A 21,320-nucleotide genomic window follows, 5' to 3' on the forward strand; every position below is an offset into this window, starting at 1 on the left:
TTTCCACCTTTCTTTCCCCACCCCCACCCCTTTTGTGTCTGATTTAGAATGCAGTACGACATAATCTTAGCCTGCACAAGTGTTTTGTTCGAGTAGAAAATGTTAAAGGAGCAGTATGGACAGTGGATGAAGTAGAATACCAGAAGCGAAGGTCTCAAAAGATAACGGGGTATGTGTGAGGGGTGAAGGGTGGGTTCTCCCGTTTTCTTCTTTCAGCTGAAATGTTTTGTCATTCTGTAACCTAGTGGGTACATGTGACTGCTTCAGCCTCAGAGACAAAATACAAACAGTCATATTAAGAATGTATCCAAGCTAATAGGTTTCAGGATGTTTTGTGTTTTAATCAGGTACATTTATTTCATATGGATTCTAAATGGTGCTTTCCTGGTTGTTATTTTTTAACTGCTTATTGTATCCCATGAAGCATGGTACAAATAAAAGCCATTAAACTTTTCAAGAATTTGTAAAGCAACAACAATGAATGTACATTTTGCCATATATTTATTATTTTAAATCCATATGTTAGAAATCCTTTCTAGCCTATATTAAATTTTGCCCCATGTTACATGTGCTTCCCATGTGTTTGCACTTGATATTGGCTTGCTTTTACTGTAAACATTTGACCAAAGTAGGGAATCATTCAAGTTCATTGTGGAATACTGGGTATTCAGACCCTCAGTTGTAACCTCAAAAATACCTTCACAATGAGGCAAAATTCATATGAAGGTCTTGTAGAAGGATGTTTGCATGATATCTGCCCTGTGTTCAAATTAATTCCGTTTCTTCATGTAGAACCATGAAAATAGTGGCAAATAAATCCCCCCCCCTTTTCCTTTCAAACAATGTTCAACAAAGCTGACAATAAAGCTGTGGTTGTTTATATACATTTATTGACATGTTACAATTCAGCATATATTTCTAGATTTCAGAAATGATAGCATGTATAGTCATCCTATATTAGTATTCTGGAAATAAGTTTTTTCTTAATTTTGATCCTTGCATTGATTCACAATAAAACACATTTTAATTCATTTTGAGGAGCTAGATATTCGTTTTTCAGCATGGTAGAAATTTTATCTTCTTTGTTTCTCTGGGGTTACAATCTAGAAAAGTGTGCCGACCACTCTATGCACACAGTGGTGTTCTCTCTTTATTTCAGAGCTGCACCCTTCTCCTTTGCCATATCACAAGCTACTGTTGAAAATTCTTGTTTAAACAGCAGCTTGAGTTGCAGCATGGCAGGTACTGGAGAGGGGAGAGGGAATTGGCTCTTTGAAATAATCTAACTCCTTAAGGTCAGGCCTGTGTACGCATGTAGAAGACTTCCTTGGTTTGTGCCCCTTGCATACAAAAAGATACAATATGTATGTTGTGGTTAGAAATCTCTTAGCCAACTGAAAATATAATATCATTATCAGTAGCCACATATATAGTACTAACAGTTTTTCTATTCAATGTGAGAAAATTCCAGTGCAGATCAGAATGTGCATTGTTTCACTGGGCCTTTTTCTGAACAGAAAGCATCATGTAGGTTAAATTATATTCAATAACTTGATGGTTTGATGTACATAAATTTCTCTGGCTTAGTAAATTGAAATCCCACCAGTCCTATTTCATTTTTTATTTAGAATTATTTTTTTTCTGATGTGAATATTCATTTATTAACATGCTGTGTCACCCTGAATGCAAGCCTTCCTTAAAATAAATAAATAAATCTTTGAAAATTTATTTATTTTCAGAAGCCCAACGTTAGTGAAGAACATACCCACCAGCTTAGGCTATGGAGCAGCACTTAATGCAAGCTTACAGGTAAACCTGTTCAATCATTCTTTTATTTTATTTTATTTTATTTTAAAGCTCAGAAATCGGCTGCCGTTTTTCTGTATGCCACAGTATTCACTGGCCAATTTTTTCTTTTAAATGTCCATTTCATTCTAGTCATGTTCTCTGTTACAGAGCTCTTCTTGTTTACGTTTATCTGAATGTTATGGATGTTATGGGATTGCTAATAATAGGTGTATTAATTACCCAAGTAAGTTGTATTACCTAGCACTGCAAGAAGTACTAGTTCTAATTCTCATTACTTTTGATGTGAAGAAGCAAGAAGGACACCCTGTGGCAAAATCTGGAACACTCGGTTTTGCTGCAAATGCTAGATTGATAGAAGCTTTTGCAAATGCATGTGGATATGCATTAATATTTATCCAAGCTGTCATGAATGATTTCACATCATAGTGTTGGTGAACATGGTGCTCATGGCAAAAACTTTAAAGTTTAATTATAAGATATAATTTTTATGCAGAAAAGGCAAATGTCAGGACTCTTTTATTTTGAGTTAAGTTGTGGTCATTTTTTTTTATAATCTAGCTAATGTCTGCAGTACAAAAGAACTTTACACTGCATGTTAGGCCACAGGGTTGAGGGTTTAAATGCACTTTAGAGATAAAAATAGTTTGAAAGCAGAAAACATTGTGCATATCAGTGTCAGAGCATATTTAGTGGCTCCATCCAGCACTGCAAGAATATGTGGGCAAGTGTACAAAGTCAGATATGAAACAAATGGCTCAAAGATGTTTCTAGTCATAATTTGGGCCTGTTTACACACATATACATCAATACATATTGAAGCTGCTTCCAACTATATAATGACTAAGAATTCTGCATAATCTTTATTTTGCTAGGCTGCACTGGCAGAGAGTAGTTTACCTTTGCTTAGTAATCCCGGATTGATAAATAACGCATCCAGTGGCTTACTACAGGCAGTCCATGAAGACCTCAATGGTTCGCTGGATCACATTGACAGCAATGGAAACAGCAGTCCAGGCTGCTCTCCTCAGCCTCACATGTAAGTGTGGTTAGCATGCTTTAGTGAGAAACAATTTTTCAGAATCTTTGTGTTCCTCTAACATCCGTTCCAATGCACATGGAACTATCCATGTGGACTGAGAAACAGCTCCTTCAATGTATGCTACAACCCACACACGCACAAATGCAAATGTTTCTAGTTCACTGCATGATGGCATGATAGTGCTCATAGCAGGCAATGAGTAGTGCTTGAGTGCACGCAGAATGCTTCTCTCACATAGATTAGAATGGGAATCCCATTCTCTGACGGATCTGTAGATTGTGGCCTTGGGCTGCAGCCCTCCATACAATTATGTCTGCTTATGCAATCACTTGGGTTAGATAGGACTTGATTGTATATGTTACAGGACTGCAGCCTTCAGAAGCAAATTATTGGTATGATTGCAATAGATATTGGCATGGCATTATTCATAATATAGGTGTAGGTTATTGTTATTTTACTATGCCTTTGGTCATCATTATATGAATATTCAATGCAATTAATTCCTTTCTATCAAATTTCTGGATTCTTAGAATCATAGAATAATAAAATAGTAGAGTTGGAAGGGGCCTATAAGGCTGTTGATTCCAATCCTTGCTCAATCCAGGAATCCGACACAAAGCATACCCAACAGGTCTTTACTGAACTTTAGTCTGTAATGTTATGTCGCAAGATCAGTCCAGTTAGAATTAGTTGCAATATAACTAGACTTACAAGTTTATAGACTGTCACAGAGATACTGCCCATTTATATAACCATAAAATGCAAAGTTTAACTATTATCCAGAGTTTACATAGAAGCTAGTAAAGTGTAACTTTTTGCCTGTCTTATAAATCAGTGTAATTACATATTCAACTTTAATTACTGGTGCGTCTGTATTGGCAAGGTTTATATGTTATATTTTATGCAAGACTACGATTCCTATTAATATTTAGCAGCTAACTATATCATTAATTACTCTAAAATCTTTCCCCCACCATCTTTTTAATGCAGCTCAGAGAGTGGCAGTATTAAAAATTGATGTATTGTGGATTTCAGAAATGTGTATGAGGCCTAAGAAATGCCTGGCGTTAATCGGGGGTGTCAAATGTGCCAGTGTTGTTTAGTAAATAGTAAAACATGTACCTTTGAAGTATCATTTTCCAGGTATTTATATAATATTTAGAGATGTGTTATCTAAGTGGACATAGATGTAGGATGATTCTTTTAAATATGCAGTCATGTCCTTAGTTAAAATTAATATATTTGTATTTAAAATGCTACACCATATTTATTATATATGTAATGCTGCAATAGTAACTGCAAGCAAAGCTCTATAGGTTTTTTCTAGTACATTATCAGAGATGTTCGTTTTGATTTGCCTTTGAACGCTTGGAGGTTTCCAAGTGTTTTGCTTCCTGTTTTATTTCTCTTGCAAGTCCTGTAAATATATTATCTTACAGATATATTTTTATCTTGAAGATCATATACCTAATTGCTTTATTTGCCATTTATTGCATCACCTTGAGGAGAGGAAAAAAACATACAGACACGCTTCTGAGCAAGACCATTAATGTGCTTTAGTGAGTTCCAAACCATTACTTTTTTTCAAAATGGAAAAATTTATCTTTTGGAAGTGTCTTTAGATGTATTAAATAATACAAAAAAAGTAATAAAACTTGAAATAGAAAGAACATGAATATAAGCTCAGGAGAGCAACAGTACTCTAGAACAAGTAAAGTGAGCCATCAGACAAAAGTTTTTATATCCCATGCTGTATGCTATCAACCATGCATTGGGTAGCTTTAGGCCTTTTACTTTTAGCAGTTCTCCTGAGTATGCTAATGCTCTCTTTCTATCTAAAATGCCAAGACAATAAAACTTTAAAGAGCAAACTAAGAGTTAGATCATGTGTATTAAAAACAGCTATTTCACAAAAATGAATGACATTTGCTTTTTAGAGTTGTTTGGAAACATGGTAACAGATCTCTCTCTCTCTCTCTCTCTCTCTCTCTGTGCGTGTGTGTGTGTGTGTATGTGTACTAAGCATTGCATGCTGATTATGTGTGGGATAGCTTGCATATACCATGTGCATCCACTTAGCATGCACTACTCTTTATGGTGTGCAGAGGGGTCTCTTCATACTACAAAGTGTGTGGGTATGTTAGTGACTAAAACTGATTGCAGATTATGCCAATAATTTCAGTGAAAGAGATGGACAACTTTGTGGAAGGAGATACAAAGCTAAGTATCAAAAATGAGGGAGAAGATATCATGTCCCAAGACTTCCTTCACTAGCACGTAACTGCTTAGGGTGGGCCATAGAAGCAGTATTCAAGTGTAGTTTAACATATTTTTTTCTACCATCAGTATTTCAATGATACTACGTAAAGCAGATATGCTCTCACAAACTAATAAGATCAGGGTGTCAGACAGGTAGCTGTAATTCATAGCATTAGTCACAGAATGTTTGCCAAACAGTTGGATGTTGTATGATCTATATCAGGTCTGTGGTATTTCTGTCTATTGAGTTGGTAAGTTTTTTTAGAAACGCACCAATTATGTAGTCAAATAACCTACCTCAAATAAATTTGTAATGAATGAGAATCAGAATGAAGCAAAACTTCTGAGTAAAAGCAATAAAAGCTTACAAAGTCCTTGCTCTTCAATTTAATTGATTTCATACTATAGGGTCCTTAGGTAGGCTCTGCGCCCTTTTATTAAGGTGAAACTACATATGATGTGGGAGCTCAATGACTGGAATTCCCAACAATTTTTATTTTACAAGCAGCCAGTTTGGATTGGGACTGGATCATGGGGGTCGGTTTAACACTTTACTCTGGGATCAATAAATTTCCCAACTTAAATCACCCTCCATCCCCCATACTGCAGGGCAAAACTTACAGACTTCAGATATTATTTTTCCCTCTGTGACTCATGACATATTCAGAGAGCGAACTGGAACATGACAAAAATGCACAGGCAAAGGATTAAATCTCCCCTTCCCAAGTGCTCCATGGTCCTGATCCAGATTGGAGGCCCTGCAAGCTGCCTTTTGTAAAATAAAAACACATCAGGAGTTCCAATCATGGAATTCCCATCTCAAGTGTATTTTGACTCTTAAGTCTAAGAAACAGAGCAAGTTGTATTCAGGTTTACGTTCAGGTCATAGGACTATAGACTGATTAGCCCATTATCAGACTATTGTGTTTGTTGCAGAAATCCTGAATGGCATAGGAGCCAATCTCACAGGAAGCTAATAAGTGAAGCAGCTCCTGCTCGAGTTGGGATAATTTTAACTATGCTTTGTTGACCTGTTTAAAATTGCAATGTGGAAGTTCCTACCTTCGAATTCCAGGTGTGTGTTGGTACTTAGTGTGGGGAAAAATGTATTCTGCACATGCACAGAAGCACAGTTTTTATTCCTTACATGTTCATTCTAGGAATGAATTTAAATGATCCGGAAAAACCAAACTGGCTATAAAAGTCAATTCAGACTGAGGTGTGTCTCTGTCCCAGAGAGTTCAAAGGTTGCAGTACTTTCTATATGATGAGAGACCATGGTTTGTGCAAAGCTCAGAGGGACTTATCAAGGCAACAGGGAATTTAACTGAAGTGCCAAATGTCCAAACTCAAGATCTATGCTGCCTCTCCCCAAAGATCTCACAAAATAATACCTCAGTCATAATTACCAAGACAGTGTATGAGCTATTTTCCCAGGTCTATTCCCATGGGGCTCTGATAATACCTGTACAGAGTAATCACTTGGTTAGCCAATTGACATGGGTCTTTTCCATATTTGTGCATTCTGTTTGGGCTGCATGGAGCCATGGATATCCATGTGCTCATTCATGAATCATGAAATTAAAAATAAGATATGAAATATTGTCGATGGCAGGTACAGACAGTTGAGCACTGGTTGCTTTGGCATTTGTAAATTGACAACAGTCTCCTATTTCACACTTAACTCTAAACTATGGTTTAGCACTGTGTGCACAAGCTAAAATGAGTCCAAGCAACACCTGGGTTTGCATGTTCCCTATGTAGCCAAGAGGAGGACTTATTCAGAATTTAGGTTCACTTTCTCAGTCTCAGGCTGACATTCCATATGAACCAAGAATCATGGTTTTTCAGTTTTAGAACAACTCTGCTCAGTTTCAGAACAATCCAACTTCAAACCATATTTTTGAAGCTGACTTGTTAAATTAATCAGTTTCTTATAAACCACAATCTCTGGTTCTGCTGATGGTTCTGTTCGTGCAAGCTCAAATCTTTCTTGGGTTCATTCCAACTTCTGCACATAATGTAAACCTTGTTATATAGTGTTACATGTGAACATGGCCATTGACTGTTACCATGTTGTGACACCAAAAACTGATCTTCCTATTGGGATTTCCACACCCAGAAGGTACAATGATGAATGTGAGCAACAATGTGATTTTCTAATGTTAACTTTTCTTAGAGCCTTCCTGTTTCTGTTCAGCATTTGGTATGCCTTCCATTGCAAAAGCAATACCAATTTGCATGAGGGACAAAAGCATTTCCCCTTTGAGTTTAAAAAAAGGTAATAGGAACACAGGAAACTTCCTTATAGCCCAATGTCATCTACTGTTACTGGGACCAGGTCTTTAGGTTCACATGAATAGTAAGGAATTGGAGACAGGACTACTTCACACATGTGTGTTAACCACTAGTTAATTGCCAGAGACCGACTTGCATCTGTGAATGAATGGGTCACGGTAGAATAAACACCAATGGCAGGAGGGGCTCCTTGCCACCACAGCAAAGCCAGGGTGGTGATGGAGATAGATAGATGGCTGTGGACACAGTGGGTGAGATGCTAGTGTGCTGGGGAAGAAAACAATAAGAAAGAAGCTTGTCTGAAAGATGAACATATGCAAGCTCAGACAGTCTTTCCTTTCTACACTATACTATGCAAGAAAGGAAAGTTTTAGCTCTGCATATGTTCAATGCTCTTTTTTCCATCCTTTGTTTCTGCTGTCTTTCCCATCCCCTGTCTTCTTTACCTTTCCAACTTTTGCCCAGCCTGGGTCGTCGTCTTCTTCTGCTGCTTCTGCTGCTTCTGCTGCTGCTGCTTTGCAGTTTGATCTGCATAAACATCAAACTTCTTATGTTATCAAACTTTTTTTTATTCTTTAAATTTTATTCCCAAAGGCAAGTGTGATTATTCTGCTGTAAGGTCTGTTTGAGGTGCTTCAATTTGAAACCAGTCCATTGTCAGATTGTTCCCATATCTGATTATTCCAGTCTCCTACTGTTACGCTTTCACACTACGTACAGTAGGTTACCTATCATTCCAGTTGCAATCCCTTTCATTCCCTTGTGTTTTAACTTCATAACATTCCTGTCCCCCTGTCTTTACATTTTTGTATTTCTGCTTTTTGTCCCATCTCATGATACATCTGAATTTACTTTGGAGGCTTGTTCGGTCATAGAAAGCTTCTATGAGGAAAAGGCCTTGTTCACTGGGTGAGATTTGCTCACCGAATATTATAAAATAAATCAAATGCTTAGAGCTTTACCTAGCTTTGAAAGAATGATTGAGAATCATTTAATTGAGTCAGTGATGATACCACTTCTACAGCATTTTGTGAAATATATCATGCATCAGCACCATTTAATCTTATTGTTGTAATGTATTAATGCAGGTGAAAATGTTGTTATGTTGCAGTCTTAATTTTGTAATCTTAAAAAGGCCAGCAAAATAATTGAAAATACTACCTACAGTTAGGGATGGGGAAGAAATTTGGTTCTGTTTGCATTTTAATGAGAACCTACCTAATTTGCACTTCCTGAAACGATCTGTGAACAGAAACACAGCTAGCATTTGAAATTTGCACTTCTCTGAATTTTGTGAAGCAGATCTCCAATCAAAGAATGTGTACACAAATGCATATATTAGAGGAAATTGTGTTTAAAAATACATTTATTAGTGAAAATAGCATATCACATACATTATATTAGGGAACCATATTTGCAAAATGTGTATATTAAGCAAAATTGCCTCCAAAAATACATGTATTAGGAGAAATGAGTACTAAAATGATGAATTTTCATGAGGACCTTAAAAAAACAAATTGTAAATTGATGCAGAAATGTGGCAAATGGAATTGAAAAAAATGAGAAATAGAAAGAAACTGAAATTGACAGATTTGTCTGTCGTACCTACATTGTGATATGTTATTTGCCTTCTTGCTGAGGAGATTGCTACTCATTGGCTTCATAAGATGCTGAAGTTTTTATCTGACCTTTTGTATCATCAGATGCACATGTAGGCTTTATCTGTCTGAATGAATGTTTCAGGTTTTAGGAGCACCACCTGGCATTTCAAATCGACAAGCCAATTGAGCAAAAAGGTAGCACTCCACCTTCTTGTTGCATTTAAATCCTTAATATTTATAATAATATTATGGATCATGTGAAAATAAGCATTTAGGAGTGTATGTATTTCTGGAAAGGGGGATGGAGAATCCGTGCAGCTCCTGACATGTGGTACTAAAAGAACAAATACTTTTCCTGTGGGATTGAAATTTTTCTATGCTTTAACAGATACAGTTCACAGGTAACGTTTTCCCTCCTCCAACTCCAGAAAACATGCTTTCTCCTGTTCTCCTCTATATTCACTTTATATTGTTTCACTTCACATTTTAGATGTAGCCTCTTGTATTTCGCTTCCCTGCTCATCAACTCCCTGATCTTTCTACCCTTATGTGCTGTTGCGCTCAGCAGCCGCTGCAGCCCTTTATCATTTCCTCTTTAGTTGTTTAAATGTTACATGCCTTTGATCGAAGAGTTGATGTTCCTTTTTTTCATATAATATTCTAACCCCCATTTGTTGCACTTTCACAATTCTTTCTACTTCCTCCTAACAAAAAGATCGCTCTCGAGATAGAGTGCCTGCAGCTGTCTTATGCTGAAAAGTATCATATCCCCATAGTATGGATTGTGGAAGTTTGCAGAATCCTTTGGGGTTTTGTGGGATCTATATAGAAGCAAAATGCATGGATGCTTTGCTGAAAACTTTATTCCATCCTCTTTTGAATTCTCAACAATTGGATATGTTTGTAGACCCCTGGGCCACATCCACACACACACACACACACACACACACACACGCAAGCTGGGATGCTAATTGCTTGAATTTTAACCATTATGGTTAGGTTTGTGACTATATATGACAACAAAATCCTACAAATGGAAGCATATTTGATCCCAGCCTGCAATTCTTAGCCTTTAACCAGCACAACAAAAGCCAAAAGATGACAGTGCTAGCAGTGGGAAGTTTACAGGGCAGAAGAGACACGTCATTTATAAACACATAAAGACTATGTTCACACATAAAAGTTAGTCACTTGATGACTGCAACATTTAAGTCATGACTTGAATGTGTAAATGACCCTAGGCCATTATAGATACAGTACCACAGACAGAACATTTGTATCACCTCCACAGTAGGTTCAGTTCACAATCAGCTGCCAGTCATCAAGAGCTGGTTCATACATGCATGTTCATAACTTGATAGCTGCAGCATCAAGTGATGGCCCACATGTGAGTGAGCTATCATTTCACAGACCTAATGTTTCACAGACCTAGATAGATATTTCCTCACATCTTCTCAAGCATAGTGCTTTATCAGTGGAATCAGTTCACATTTATCGTTGTAAACATTCAAGCAATGAATATACATGTTTGAGCCAGCCCCTGGTGATTAGTGCCAAAACAACAAAGAGTGGGCAATTTATAATAAGAGGTTGATGTGAAAGGAATGAGCTATGGCCCTGATAAAATGGCCATTGCAAAGGCATGCAGTGACAACAAGGGGGGCGGGAATGGATGCACTGGAATACGTGCAGGAGAACAGAGGTTATGGTATATAAGAGAATGAAATAAAAGGTGATGAGAGCTAGATAACTAAAACACTATTCCATTTCAGTTGTTCTCGTGTGTGTGTGTGTGAGAGAGAGAGAAAGGGGGGTGATTGTTGGCTGGATTTTTCAGAATGTGTTTTACATTGGCTTGTTGAGCAGTTTAATAGGCTATAACATAAATCATGATTCATTCTACTTTACAGAGGTTTATTTTGGATTTGGGATTTCTATCAATACTGAACAATTCACAAGACAAAAGAGGTTACGCAAGTTGACAGTGAGGGAGAAGTTTTAAATTAATTTTAAATTAATCAATTTAAATCACATGAGCTTTTTTCTTAAAATCTATTATGGTACTACAACTCAGACCTAAATAATACTAAGTGGGGGGGGGAACCAATCCTGAAAGAATTGTATAAGTTTGAGTGGCATGAGTGCCATGGAACTGTCTTGGAGCAATGAGGATAATGAGGAAGAGTTGGAATGGGATTTGGGGGAGGGGCCGAGTGACTTTATTCAGAGGGGTTGAGGGCAAAGGCTTCCATGCCACTAACAGTGAGAGCTCCACCCCTGTAGCTCCAGTTATAATTGATAAGTGCTGCCTGATCAGGAGGCCACCTCTTCACCTTCCCTTCACGCCCCTTCCTCACTTGCCCTGCCTTTGCCACCACGTACACCTCTCCTGAGAAGGACCTTGCTGAAGTGTCTGCGCTGCCCTCACCTTAGACACGTAGGCTACTGTGCTGGCAGACTCACTAGGCTTCCCACTGTCCCACTGAGGAGGAGTGCTTGCATGCACCCATCCATGACATCTTTCTCACGCAAGTAGAAGGAGCCTGCCCACATTTATTTAAGGTTTGTAAGGGGGCATATCTAATTGCTGCAATGTCTTAGTTCTGTGTAGTTGTGCCTAGTTATGCACTGTAGAGATGCTGAATCCTGTGTAACCTGTAAGCTCCTGGGCTCCTGCTGGGAGGAAGGGTGGGATAAAATTAAAATAATAAATACATAAAATAAGCTACTTCATGAAGCGCTCTGCACTGAAATTATCCATTAAACCTATTAAAAGCACACTTTCGCATCTGTGTCTGACTTCAATGGGCTTGGTCAGGGCATTGAGTGTGGACAGCTCTGGTCCATCAAACCATGGCTTTAGGCACAGCTCAGCTATGACATCCCTGGTCCATCAAATCATGGCTTGCTGGAGCTGGAATGAGTCATGTGCCTATGCATTCTGTGCTCCCCCTCTCTTGCATATTCATTCAGTACTTCTTGGTTCCTTAAACCACAGTTTCTCATGACAGCTAAACCAGGAGGCTGGGGTTTGAACAATCCATACAAACCAGGATCAAACTATGGTTTGATATCCAGTTTTGCAGGGATCATTCAAGCCACAGTTTCCCAGTTAAGACATCATGAGAAATTGGTGTTTAAGAAACCAAGCCATACTGAACAAAGGTGCAAGAGAGTAGAAAGGGAACATTCCACACGGCTCATTGTTGGTCATATAACCATAGTTTCTTGGACCAGAATTGTTACATCTGAACTGAGCCTAAATATCAGCCTTTGTGGGATGAACTGTGCTGTAATGTTCTAGCCTTGTGTTTTTCTAAGGAACTCCTGTTTTATTAGGTATTATTCTGCCTGTGTTTTGTGTTCCACAGTAGGTCAAAGCTGGATTTGAGTCTGGTCCTGCTGAATTCCTGCTTTAAATGCATGACTTCTGTCTGCCTTTACTTCTTTTCTGCGTTATGCTTGGATCTCTTTTATTTTGTAGAAATGTTCAGTTATTAGGTTGCTTTCCATAGGACATGGGAATACACCAAAGCATCCACAATGGCTTGGCACTGCAGATTTCTTTCCTTGATATCCAGACTTTTCACAATGCTGCCCTGTGTCCTTCTGCAGTCCAACTGATATAGTGCACTAACGACTATATCTCTTATTCAGAATAGTTCTCAAATCTCACTTCCACCATCCAGAGCACACTTTATATCTATACAAGATCATTCCAAGGATATTTCTAAGGATATTTCGGTTTTCCTGCAATCCCTTTAACCCTCTTTGGTTGTTCTGTTTAATCCCTGGTAATCTACAAGGCATCTGACTCTTTTGCAGCTTTCCTGCTCCTTTTAAAAGAATTTCAGGTTACCTTTCTTCTTCCTCTGTTTTCTACCATGTTCAAAGCTGCCCACAGGCCCCTTTCTGATTCATCCCCCCAGAGTAAAGAACAAGTGTTTCTACAAAACATGACCTCTTTTAATATGAAAATTGAACATTTCATGACCTTTGTCCAACTGCCAAATTAACTATATTGGAAATCTGCAGGGTATTTATATAAACCAAACTGGAAAATACTTTCTCTTCATTGACAATATGTTAAAGTGCTAGCTGTGTAAGAGGTTTTGAGGTGGAAATTACTAACTTTCAATTGTATCCCTATTCATAAGTACCAAGTCTCAATATTACCTGCTGCATTCCAAACAAATCAAATGTAGAGAATAAAGGTTAAGTAGAATATTGCATCCCTAGGGATAGGTACTCTTTAGTTGCCTTTTTCATCCTCTGTTCTTCTGTATCACCTCTTTCTCATTGCTTGTCTCTCACTGTTTTTTTATGGCCATACAATTCCTTTAGTACAAACAGTCAGTGAAGGCAAATTTCACTCAAGCAGTTCTTGTTTACATAATAGATGTACATCACCATGCAGACAAAGCCTTTCTGCTAACTTTAATGCTAAACCGTGGGCCCTAACAATTCCAATTCTCACTTTTGAGATGCATAACATTACAGTTTTGTACTTTGTTTCAGATGTTATTATTTCACATGAGAAAATAAAATCTTGAAATGTGGTGTTTCTGAATCTTCAAATTTTGGAAGACATGGGCCTGGTTCAGACTGTTGGTCTTTGGATCAGAAATGTGCTGCTGCCTACCTACTCCCTCCTGCCTATCCCATTTCCTCCTCCTGTCACACAGCAGTGGGACCACTGGAACCAGTATACATTACTGTGTTCCTGTTTTTCTTAAATCCCAAAGGGGGTGAGTTTTGACACAAATTCAGGATATAGCAACTGTCTAAACATCAAGAGAATCTTTTATTTCATATTCTGGTCTGTGGTATTGATCACAAAGGAAATATAAACAGTGCTTTTCTTAACCCAGTCATTACCACTTGGGGACTCCTTTGAAATGGATGCCTAACATTTTACTTCTAAGCTGATTTGCATTCAGAGTTCAGAGATACATTTTGAAAAGCTGTAGGAACTATGTATTTTGTCTGGATTTATCCTGCCCTATCCTGAAAGCTTAGAATATTTTGAAAACCATAAATATAAAAAGATGTGCAAAGGCTGCAAATCTGTGCATGCTAACTTGAGAGTAAGCCCCACTGAACCCACTGGGATTTAAATTCCAAGTAAGCATGCATAGGATTGCACCGCAAAAACATAACCTATAAAACATCACACAATTCCAACACATTAAAATCCTTCCTGAACTTCTTATACCTGCAGTGTTCTCATTCCAAGGGAGACACTTAGTTCACATGCAAGTTCTCTTGAAAGGAGCATTAGATTACAAAGTTACCAGAACCTTGTGTTATACCACTAAAGTCCCTCTTGAGTTTAGTTGACAGCTATTGAAATGTTTAGAATTCCAGCACATCTACATGTATTGCTAACATGCAGTATCAATCTGTTTTCAGGAAATACTATGCCTCTAAGATACGAAGCCTCCAAACTTGCAGGTCAGCATAAGTTTAAATTTTGTAATTCTGACAATCCATGGTGGATAATTTTATCAAAATGTGCAGTGACCCCCTTTGCTGACCCCTTCCATTGTGGGCTGAAACCTTTTGAGTGACAATTTGTCTTCAAAGAGGAGATGTTGGATAAGGAGACAGGTCCTTTTGTCTTTCTCAAGGGCTCTGTGTTAGGCAAGTATAGGTCATTTGCTATACCATTCTTCTTAGACTTTCACGATTTCTCTGGCAGCCAAGATCTACATCTGAAGTCTGAAAATGTTAGGAGGATATGACAAAAACCTACACTTAGTCATAGGTCCCTAACAATTCCACTGCTTGCGTGGAGATGCATGTCTACACATATCACATATATGTCGCAGGAAATATAGCTGGACTAGCAGTGGATTAGATATGCTTAGTAGAGTTCTTGGCTGTTGCATACAGCGTGAAACAGCTCCCAAACTTAGTAGACTTGCAGAAACTCAATGGTACAACATTCACCTGCTTTTCTTCAACACTGTTTGATAATGAGGAGGAAGTGAGCACTGGCAGTGATCTCTGAGCTCCTGATCTGATTGGGCTACTATCTCTATACCCTACCTGCCATTGTGTTCTTCCCTTCTCCTCATGTGCTCTCCTAGCTATCTGGTAAAGATCTATAAGAAGTCTAGTTCTAATATATTGTGAAATGAAAACAGTGTGACTCTAGAGCAGGGGTAGGAAATATGTTACCCTCCAGATATTGTTGGACTACAACTCCTACCATTCCTTGAGATTGGCCTTGCTGGCTGGAGCCGATTGGAGTTGTAGTCCAACAGCATCTGGAGGGCACCATTGGCTACTCCTTAACTATAATCTACGCTGGGATCATGAGTTTCCTCCAGGCAAGAGCATCCTCTGAGCGGAGTTCCACTGTCAGCAGAAGCGGGGGAAGTGAGTCTTACTGATTTCTCCCTCCTACAGCCCCTGGTGCCCATGAAAATCTGCTCTGGATGGTTGGGGTACCCTCTGGACCAGCATGAGAGGCAGTGCAGGGGGTTGCAGAGCAAAAATAGCTTGCAGAGCAAAAATAGCTTCTGGCACTTCCTCCAGTGGAATCTTCTGCTGAATCTCAGTCCCATCTGTGAATGCAAGGAGTCCTTCCATTTGTGGAAGCCTAGTGAAGATCCAAGCCCTAGATCAGCATGGTCACGTGGTCGGGGATGATGGGAGTTATAGTCCAACAACATCTGAAGGGCCAAAGGTTTGCCACCACTATCCTAGACGTTTCTTTTGTCTATGATTCTGTCTTATCAGTCACTGTTGGTGCTAGAATTGAAATTGACCTCTATTTTAAACCTATTGGAGTCTTCATTTATGACCAAAGTCACAGGTGAGAAGAGCATGCATACATCTTTTTTTCCTCATAATTTGACCCATACAATTTCCAAGCCAAATTTCAGATTTCTCCAAATGTCCAAAGATTTCCCAGGTTACATGGAATGCCACCTACCTGCTTATCAGCACAAGCCAGCGTAATGGTTTCCCACAGGTGGAAAACTTTTTACCCACTGAATTGAGATCCAGTTCAAGATCTTTGTCTGGATATTCACTGTCTTCTTGAAGTGTTTGTTTTACTTGTCAGAGCTTTCTCTGGTTTTCCTTTTTCACCTACAACATTGTCCTTCTGGAACAATGAAGCCCTATGCAGGCTTTCTAATTCCCAACATGATCAGTATCACATGGGGGGGGGGTAAGCATGCCAGCTCCAGCTCCAGTTCCTGTCCGTGTCATCCTTCATGAGTTTGAGGCAAACTTACACAATGTGGAGCCTACTTTATTTGTGTAAGTGCCCCACACAATTTAGAATCCTGGAAGATCAGGGTTCTAAATTGCATGGGGAGCCTACATGACTAGGAAAAGTTCCCAAATGAAGGGGATTATCCTTTCAACTAATGGAGGACAATGGGGACAGTGAGAGGGGACAGAGCTAGCATGTTTTTCCCCACTTTCCCTCCTTGCATAGGGCATTAGAATGCTCGAGTAGAGCTAGAATGTTCATAGGATCTTAGCTTCAATGCCTGACAAATTAGAAGAGAGCAAAGCTTTTTTACAGTTAGATTTTTCACCCGACCAATTCAAAAGACTCTAGTCAAGTGTCATTATATTTAAAGTACATAAAATAGCCAACTAAATGACACACACACAAAATGTTTGTCAATCCAATGACCAGTACAACTAAATTTAAATTAACAAGCAAAACAGTTTTAAAAATACAGGCCTTTACCAACATTGATCCCTTTTAACCAAGTATCCACTAAAATACATCTGCTCAAGTGCTCAGGGGTGTTTAGGGTAGACTTTTTCCAGATGGGTGGGGCAGTCACCACAAATGCTTCTGCCTGAGTGTGCAGCATTATAACTTGGCACCCTCATGATACTGTGAAGCTCAGGAGCTCTGACAGATCCCAATGAGCTGTAAGGAAGAAGGGGATCACCCGAGGTATTTTGCAGTCGAGCAGTTTAGAACTTGATACTTTTAGAACTAAAAGCAAAAATCCAGCTCTCATTTTTCATGGTAGGATTCTCTTAATAGATGATCCCTGAAGAAAATAATGATAATAAAGCTTTTGCTGCTTCACTAGCAGAAAAAGAATGGTTTTCTTACTGTTTCTCTTTATAAATTAATAGAAGCAAAAAGCTATCTAGATTTTTGATCTGTTTTAGAAAAGGGCTTTTTATTGCTCTGTATTTACTTAACAGTTTTTCAACCTGAAATGAAAGAACCCCAAACCTAATGCATCTAATACACATACACAAACTTTATAGTTTAGCCCATAAAAGTGCCCCTCCATCTAAAAAGTAATCTGTGTTTAAACCGGTGTAGAAAATGAGCTATTTATAATTAAAAATATTGCATGAAGTCCTCTTTCTTGTTGGTGACACCAGCTCAGCAGCATTTAATTAAAGCTTCATGTACTTGAGATATACAAGATCTTGTTGTTTTCATGTTAGCAACCTACACAAGTACATGTTTAAAAGTAAAATATGCGTTTTGAACATTTTTCCTTTTTGTTTTGGTTTTGGTTCTGAGGTTGTGGGGAACAGGCTATACCAGCTCTGCCGATTTGCTGTTAGCACGGCATCACAGAAGCACCAAAGATCTAAGCTTTCAAGGCTCGCTGACAGTCACAGAACAATTGCCACATGCAGTAGACCAAATGATGCTCAGATGCATAGAATCTGGCATAGCATTAGGCTTTGTGAGAATAAAAACTCTAATTTTAAAGCATGTTTCTAGAACTCATTGCAGAGAAAATCCTGTGAACATGTGAACTACCTGCTTGACCTGATACAGGAGTTCACATGGTTGACAAGCAAGATTTATTTATTTATTTATTTATTACATTTATACCCCACCTTTCTTTCCATGATAGAAACCCAAGGAGGGTTACATATGGTTCCCAGGCGGTCTCCCATCCAGGCACTGACCACACCTGACCCTGCTTAGCTTCAGCAGGGAGCTGGCCTTATGTGCCGTCAGACCATAGCCTGGGACCAGGACCACCAGTGCCCTGTACCATTCATCTCCATAACTTTTAGCCAGGTGCTTTTGTACCCCTGTGCTCTTATTCCTTAGCGGTGCCTCTTTACATAGGATCTAACAAGAACATCCTAAAACCTGCAGTCTGTGAGCACCTACATTATGCATAGTTTGAACAAGGAATATTAAATTTCTGTGCAAAAAAGGGAAAGTTAGCACTATCCAAAGATCTCCTCCTCCCTGAAAGGACTGCTCATTTTCCCTTGCTTCCCCTCATAGCTGGAACTACCTTTCAGAATGCCTCTATGCATCCACGTCCTTTATTTCCATTTAAGTTCCTTCTCAAAGCCCACCTTTCCCAGCAAGCCTTTGGATTATTCCTCTAGTCTCTATACTTATTGTAACTAAGTCAAAGTATGTGTAATTGACATATTTGCCCATTCTTCCCCTGCTCAACCCATGCCTCCATTCACTGCTTTCCTCTGTTATTTCCCTGTATCCATTTTAGACTGTAAGCCCCTAGGGGCAGGGACCTAGCACATTTGTGTGTGTGTGTTTTAAAAAAGTACCTTATACATAGGTGGTGTTATATAAACAGCAATAGAAGATGTTGTTCCGGGATTCAACAGGGTCTAAGTATGCCCCAGAGTCTCCACCGAAGGGAGGAGCCTCCTGCGGACAACTGTACTATATAGGGGGATCTGTGGGGCTTCTCTTCATCTTGTGAGGAGATGCCATCAAATTCAGGCTCTGGGATATTGCAGAATGGTGGTTTACTGTGTCCACGCCACTCAAACCTTCTTATACAAAGCCGCAGCTGATGACTTGCCATAGGATATTTTATTTATTTTTTAGATGTATATCCTACCCTTTCTCCCAGTAGAAGCCCAGGGCAGATAGTGGTGTGCACTATCTAATGGCAATCACAGTGTGAGCAGACGTAGAGCCAGGTTCAGGTATTTGAAACCACAGCATTTTATTTGCGGAAGGGTCATAGCTCAGTGGTGGAGCATCTGCCGTGCATGCAGAAGGTCCCAGGTGCAACCCCCAGCAACTCCAGGTAGGTCTGGGGAGAGACTCCTGTCTGAAACCCTGGAGAGCCCCTGCCAGTCAGTGTAGACAATACTGAGCTAGATGGACCAACGGTCTGATTCAGTATGAATCAGCTTCCTATGTGAAATAAACCAACTGCTTTGGATTACATGTGCGTGCCAGGAATCTGTGATGTGTACTCCATTGCCATTCTAACACTCCACATGTAGGAACTAGGGACCTCATTTGAACATTACTACAGCTGAGTGTAACTTCAGATAGGTAAGTTACTTTCACACATCCAGTGTTACTTTTGAAACAAACCAAAGGTGCCTAAATTGATAGGGCAAAGAATGGAATTCAGTAGGTATCTTGGACCACAAATATACAAATATTGAGACTTGTATCTTTGGATCCATGTTACCCTGACTCAGAAGGGCTCTTCCTTTTGTCTTAATTTCTGTTCCTGGCTTCCAGTAGTTGTTTTTTCCTCCCCACCACTGATCTCCATACCTCTGAAGCAACTCATATGAAGCTGACAGCTCCAAATGTTGGTAGCCACATTGTTTCCACAAAAACAGACTGGTGAAATGGTATATTAGATGTGTTTCTAATTACATAAAGGTACTCTTCAATAAAAATGATGACAGCTGTTTCATACCTGGTTTTATTGAGACATATGGCTGCTATATAACAATCCACCTTGAACACTGCAAAGACAGAGAAATAAATAATAAACACAATGGCAAATATATGAACATGTGGAGCCACCATATACTGAATCAAACCATGGGTCCATCCAGTGGGGTCACTAGGGGGGTGCGGGGTGTGTGGACCGCAGCAGGTGACACCTTCAGAGGGGGGTGACTCTCACCTTTAATTTTTTTAAAAATTAAGTTTCTAGGTGGTCGTGTTCTCGAGATATACATAAAAACGTCAGCCGACCCCAGTGGCGTCACTAGGGGGGTGCAGGGGGGTGCAGACCACACCAGGTGACACCATCAGAGGGGGGTGATTCTCAGCTTTAATTTAAAAAAAATTAAGTTTCTAGGTGGTCCGGTTCTCGAGATATACATACAAACGTCAGCCGCCCCCGTTAAATCTTTTTTAAACTACTGTATAGCACTTCGTAGCTTTAACCCCGCCCGTTCAGGATTGCAGCCAATCAGTGAAGTGTTTGTTTGACCTGTGGCAGTGTCTAGTAAACCTCATTGCAAGGCCAGAAAATGGTGGTCTCCCCCCCCGTTTATCTGAAAATCTCATAAATTGGGTAAGTATATACATTTCAGTTTTTTCCCCTCTTGTGTGTAGGAGTCAGATCCTGGGCAGTGTTTTCAAAACCTTCCCAATACTTGCTTTTGTGGGGGTAAAAGCATTGCTAATCCCATATCTCCAGAGTAAATCCCATTGAATTCAATAGGATTCACTTTTGAGTAGACATGGTTATGAATGTGCTGAAAATCAATGGGACTTTGGAGTGAATGTAAAAAAGAATCGTGTTTGTGTTGTCTTTCTGTCCTCCCCTCCTCCAGTCCTGTTTTAAAGCAAGTAGGCAGGGCTTACTTAGGTATTACAGTTTTTATTCTGTAGGAAACGAATACTGGTTTTTTTAAAACTAATACTGATTTTTCTGCAATGACCAACTGGTTTGACAGTAAACTATTATATGGGCTGTATGTATTTATACATCTGCAGTGTGTGTGTGTATAGTCTTTCCAACAACCCTGTGAGGTAGGGTTGGAAACCAAGGCAGCTCACAACAAGAAATAAAGCCATTTAAAATCCAATAACCATAAAGCAAGAATAAACAATTGGAAAACAGCCTAAAGAGGCATGATTCTGAATTTTGGGTTGGGTGAATGAAGTTTATTTATTTATTATTTGATTTATATCCCGCCCTTCCTCCCAGTAGGAGCTCAGGGCGGCAAACAAAAGCACTAAAAGCACTTTAAAACATCATAAAAACAGACTTTAAAATATATTAAAACATCTTTGAAAATATTTTTTAAAAGCTTTAAAAAAACATTTTTTTTAAAAAAAAGAAAAGGCTTAAAAACATATTAAAAAGCAATTCCAACACAGACTCAGACTTGGATAAGGTCTCAACTTAAAAGAACAAGTTGAAAGAACAAGTTCCTTATCATTTGAGGTTGTCGTTCTCTGCACACTTCCCAGTTTGAGTAAGCCCCATTGAATACATTGGGACTTGCTTCTGAGTAAACAAACATCGGATTGCACTATAAATATATTTAAAGATTGTGTAATTCATAAACATATTTGATAGTCATGTTTATATAAATATTTCTTC

At 39.0% G+C, this 21,320-nt stretch overlaps 1 protein-coding gene across 16 annotated transcripts in view; it reads left to right on the forward strand.

The window, feature by feature from the left end:
* Window positions 1-21,320, forward strand: part of FOXP2 (forkhead box P2) — a 655,565-nt gene that overhangs the window by 614,051 nt on the left and 20,194 nt on the right. For 15 of the 16 annotated variants that reach the window (XM_061640027.1, XM_061640028.1, XM_061640029.1 and 12 more), the window contains 3 exons: window positions 48-169; window positions 1,740-1,809; window positions 2,682-2,845. In XM_061640027.1, coding sequence (XP_061496011.1) covers window positions 48-169; window positions 1,740-1,809; window positions 2,682-2,845 — 356 coding nt within the window. Of the gene's footprint in view, window positions 1-47; window positions 170-1,739; window positions 1,810-2,681; window positions 2,846-4,287; window positions 4,408-21,320 lie in introns of all 16 variants that reach the window. The other variant, XM_061640035.1, reaches the window with a different exon arrangement.

Source organism: Rhineura floridana, chromosome 8 (assembly GCF_030035675.1).
Source record: "Rhineura floridana isolate rRhiFlo1 chromosome 8, rRhiFlo1.hap2, whole genome shotgun sequence".
Classification (NCBI taxonomy): Eukaryota; Metazoa; Chordata; class Lepidosauria; order Squamata; family Rhineuridae; genus Rhineura; species Rhineura floridana.